The sequence below is a fragment of the Leiobunum rupestre genome, chromosome 2 (assembly GCF_980474605.1).
Source record: "Leiobunum rupestre chromosome 2, qqLeiRupe1.1.hap1, whole genome shotgun sequence".
Lineage (NCBI taxonomy): Eukaryota > Metazoa > Arthropoda > Arachnida > Opiliones > Sclerosomatidae > Leiobunum > Leiobunum rupestre.
This window is the reverse complement of record NC_143385.1, coordinates 84,229,285-84,234,093: the sequence shown is the minus strand read 5'-3', so window position 1 is coordinate 84,234,093 and position 4,809 is coordinate 84,229,285. Positions and strand designations below refer to the sequence as shown.

The 4,809-nt window shown below is 34.8% G+C and overlaps 1 protein-coding gene across 1 annotated transcript; it reads right to left on the bottom strand.

Annotated features, from left to right (window-relative positions):
- Positions 1 to 335: 335 nt before the first annotated feature.
- RpL10Ab (ribosomal protein L10Ab) lies at positions 336 to 3,590 on the bottom strand. Its single transcript, XM_090166547.1, has 5 exons — positions 3,447 to 3,590; positions 2,349 to 2,501; positions 882 to 1,030; positions 627 to 799; positions 336 to 564 (listed from the first exon to the last, which is right to left on the bottom strand). The coding sequence occupies exons 1-5, from the start codon at positions 3,449 to 3,451 to the stop codon at positions 394 to 396; spliced, it is 651 nt and encodes a 216-aa protein (XP_090022673.1). The 5' UTR covers positions 3,452 to 3,590; the 3' UTR covers positions 336 to 393.
- Between the last annotated feature and the right edge of the window lie 1,219 nt (positions 3,591 to 4,809).

The window sequence follows — 4,809 nt, the reverse complement described above, 5'->3', positions numbered from 1 at the left end:
TTTCGCTATTTGGAATTTTAAATAGATGGCTCCACGCAAGTAATTTTTTTCGAAGAATCGCATAGATTCATGGCCATCTTTTAAAACAGGGGCGGACAGTTGCTTTAAAAATCATTAGTGATTTTGCAAATGTCTGCTACTGTTTTTTCAAATTAATACTACTTACCACAATCAAAATTAGCAAGTTCACCAATTAAAAGTAAATACTTTCTTGTCCCAGAGAATATAACCAAATTTAGCGACAAATAGTAAGGTAATTCAGTGTCACCGAGAAACTTTGTTAGAAATCTGTTTCTCCATTACAAGAAAATGTCACACAAGGATGGAGACTTAAATATTTTTTACCAAATTCAGAATTAGCACCGGCACTGTTTAAGTGTTTACTTTATTTCATTAGTACAATCTTTGTGGTGGTCCCATAGTACTCTTAACATTAAGCGATCTGATGTTTTGCCAATTTTTCTTCAATAAAGAAACCAAGAAGTTAATGGACAAATTAATATTTAGAGCCAATTCATCTGGCGTCATCTTCACGTGACCCACAGCAACAGCCAGACACAAAACCTAAAATATTGGAACATTAAAAAATTGCCCTTTTTAACAAATTAACAAAACTACAATCACACCTTTTTCATTTGGAATTTAATGGTAGCTTTAACTTCATCAATCTTGGCCATCATGGATTCGTTATGAGTTAGCAATGAAGGAAACTTGCCAGCCTTGTTCAATCCAGGTCCCAATAGACGGGGAATCTGCTTGATCAAAGACTCCGAGGCCAAAAAAGCATCATATTTTTTGGCTGTAAAAAGTTGAAATTGGTACGTAAGTATTATTGCACTGAACTGAAATGGACCGTACACCGCAATATTAGTGAAACATACCAAGTTTCTTAACTAGCTTCTTGTTTTTATTTAACTTCTTCAATGCTTCCGCATCCATACACTCAACATTGTTGGCTTTAGCTTCGTCACAATGCTGTTGATCACCCAATACGCAAACCTTGAACTTTGGTCTTGGGATGTTTTTGAGCCTAAAATATACTTGTTTTTTAATATGTATTTTTATTGGTTATTGGTTAACTACTATTAATTTAGAGAAAAGGTATATCATGTATAATAGCCGCATTTGTTCTCAGGTCTCAGTTAAATCTACAACTGAATTCAGATTGTACAGTATCATCACAGAACAATTTAGTATTTACCAAAGAAAAAAATTTCTTAGCCAATTCTTTACTGATATCAATTTAAATCCCTTTTAATCCACGAGCATCCTCAAATACAATTTGAAAATCAGAACAAGCAGTTGAAAAATAATTAAAACAATGTGTATAGAATTTAGCATTAATTTAAATGGTAATTTAACTGACTTATTAACATTCCAATTTTTCTCAGTCTAGCTAGTATTGAACTCTGTCTGCTATCCAACTATTTTTATGTTCAATTGCAGAAACCTCTGCATATGAAATCATTACACATCTTTTCTCATCATGGGCATATTAGTTCTGGTAGATGTGAGGGGTCGGACATTTGGCCAAATCCCATACAAAATTTGGAAAAAAATATCAAAGAATTTTGCTCCCATAGACTTTGTATGACAAATCCACAATAAATCTAAAATCCCGTAAATAAAAGAGGAAAATGTTGGACCCCTTGTGCAGATGTTTGTAATCACTGTTGCCAGTTTTTTCAGATTCAAATTCCCAGACTTTTCCAGGTTTCCCCTAGTCATTTTAGTAAAGATTTCCCATTTGTAATCATATTCCAGGTTGGTATTGACTTAAAAAAGCAATTGTGTCAATTGAAATAAGATGGGTCAAATAACAATGCTGCTGTATGAAGTACTCGAATTTAACTTTTGTTTGAGCTACAAATGACATATTCCTAAATACTTTTTAACCCTTCATTGTTTTGAAAGAACAAAATACTGCAGACTTACAACTTAGTTGGTAGGCACTGTTGCGCTATAGCGGTAGCTTTCTAGGTAATATACCTGTCAATGCTACCTCCCCGTAGTTTTTAAGACCTTGGGTTCAGGTCCGCTGAGCAAATTCACTCAGCTCCCTGTCTTTGCAATTTAATAGCGAATCATTAATAGTAACACCTGTAATACAGGGTTTCTAAATGTAAAATAAACTGGTACTACAGTAAAATTAAAATTTCCTTAATATAATTTGATTTAAGAGTAATTTTTGACTTGACTCTCATTAACCACTTCAAATTTACGCTAACCAATTTATGAAAATGGAGCAAGAAAAAGTTGGTATTTGCACAATATAAGTAAATATAAAATAGTTTTCACTTTAAACTGCAAATTCAGGTAAGCATATTCCACATTTTAAAGTGCCATACTTCACTGTTCCGGAGAAACGTTTGTCCTTTTGAGGATCATAATTCTTCAAAGAAATTTGCAATTCAACCGTTTCTAGAAATTTCCTAGGCTTCTTCTGCGACTTATCCAACACAGAATTCACCACTTCAAATAGCGTCTCTTTGTTGATTTTACTAAGAAAAGAAATTGAAAACAAATTAACGACACCTTTCTTTAAAATGTTAACACTTATTTTTATTTATTTGGCGAACTTGAAATTTAATTCACATAGATGTTAACCACAGCTCAGAAAATATCATATGGTAATCATAAGTTTTGTCATTTAATACATGCAGCATTATTTTCATCATGGGTAGTGGTTAACTTTAAAGAGTGTATACTAATAGTTTGCCATGGGACTGCTTAGAGTACTCTCCAATAGCACTAGATAAAAAGAGCAGCTACAAGATGGATTTCTACCACTCTCCTAGGCATTGTAACCCAACCACCTGAGTTAATGGCTTTAAAAAAGTTGCTTCATTACTTAGGCCTAAGGTGGTGCCTTGGGTATTAGCCTAGCTTATAATTATTTTTATTAACATCTTTAACTGGTAGTGTAGCTCCGTCGTGGATTGATCCAAGCTGATCTGTCTCAAGAGGCAGCCAAATTTTCAGATTAATTCAGGGATCACTGTATTTTAGAATTAAGGTTCTTTTAATTATTCCCTAAAAGTAATCACTTAAATCACTCAAAAAAGAATGTAGCAATGTCATGAATTTTAAGTTTTTTTAAGGTTTGTAATATACATAACCTGGTTTAAGGGTGTTTTTGATGGCTACACGTTTAAACCTCAGATTAGTTAAATATTACAAAAATTGATTATATAAAAAAATCCCAGTGTGCAAATAAATACTGGGCAAGATGAAAAGGACAACATAAAATAAATGGGCAGAATTTCCTCACGGTAAAGCAGCACGAGTCTTAATACGTATGGTTCGTAATATGTGAAAAATAAACCAATAAAGCAAGAAGACCTCAAATAAACTTGTCACGAAAGAGCATAATAAGTAAATTTTTGAAAAAATAATATATATCCGGAATAATAATACTTTAGAATCGGATTAAATAAGATTTTTACCTCATGGCTGATGTAAGCTATTCCAAATTCCACGTCAGGCAACGCGTTCACCACCCCAAGAGCGTGAATAAAAACCACCAAAGAATATCTGATGTTCTTCGATAACCGATAAAACCAGAGAGAATTCACTTTGCTAAAACCAAAGACTATATAAACTAGTCTAGCCTTGAGTCCTTAGACACCAAATGACCAAAACTAAGCATACTCTTGGCAAGGAGAGTTTAATATTATTTAGACTCTCCTTGCTCTGTAAATAACTTTGGAAAGGGGAAAATAGACCGTTTCAGCAAGGTTTCAGCAAGCATTCTACAATCCCGAGTATTTCGATTTCTTCAATAGTTGATTTTATACAATAAAAAGTGAAGGTCTTGCCTAACCTAAATGTCGCTCTTACGCCACAAGACCCAGGTTTAATAGTATATTCTTCGCACGAGCGATTTGCACGCGTGCTAGAAAAAGCTATATTCCTCACAACTGTAGCGCGCGCTCGTAGACTGGTAAAAGTAAAAGACTTTTACGTAAGAGCAATATTTAAACAATGAATAAGGCCACGTTACTTCATAAAAAGAAATCATTCATCCTGGGTAGTGGACCAGTACAGATAAAGTGTACACCAGTGACTTCCCGCCAGACCATAGAATCCAAAACCAGTCAACGTCCTGCAAAGACCCGGGAGCTCAAGAAAGGACGAAAAACTGGCGAAGAAATTTAATTGCACTGTGTATTTATTTATATTTACTACTTATTGAGAACAATGATAACATAAAACTCCGTACCCTAGAATCTGAGAGCGTTCTGATTGGCGGTTTTGTAACGAAGTGTTTACCCACTTCCGGAACGTGACCTCCTCAATCGGTCATTGTATTGTCCTATCATGGCCAACTTTGAACAGCGCGTCATCAAAGTTATATAATTGGTTACCCCGGTAACAGGCCCTGTGCTTGTTGAAGCAATGAAATCTTTCACCTGGCTTTCAGAAATATTACTTGTTGGTGATTTCCTTGATGTTTGATTGAAGGGCCTATTTTTTCAGAGCTCCGGCAGGAAGTGGGTAAACGCAGCTATTGGCTACGTGGGAGGCAGGTATTTTGAATCTAGGTGATTTTGAGAATAGCATTCAAAGGCATGATGGTCTAGTTTCCCACTTTCTTCTCGGCACGAGACGGAGAAGGCAAAAGTCTCACCTGTTTGAGCAATGCTAAAAATACGGTTAGGCCCCACCTAGACTAAAGCCGCGTTCACACTAAACACTTTGGAAACGTTTTAAAATGGTTTTGACAGATGGAATTGTAAAATTTTGGTGTAGAATATATTTATTGTATGCCTATTAATACAGTTGACACCGAAAATGTTTAATTTGAAA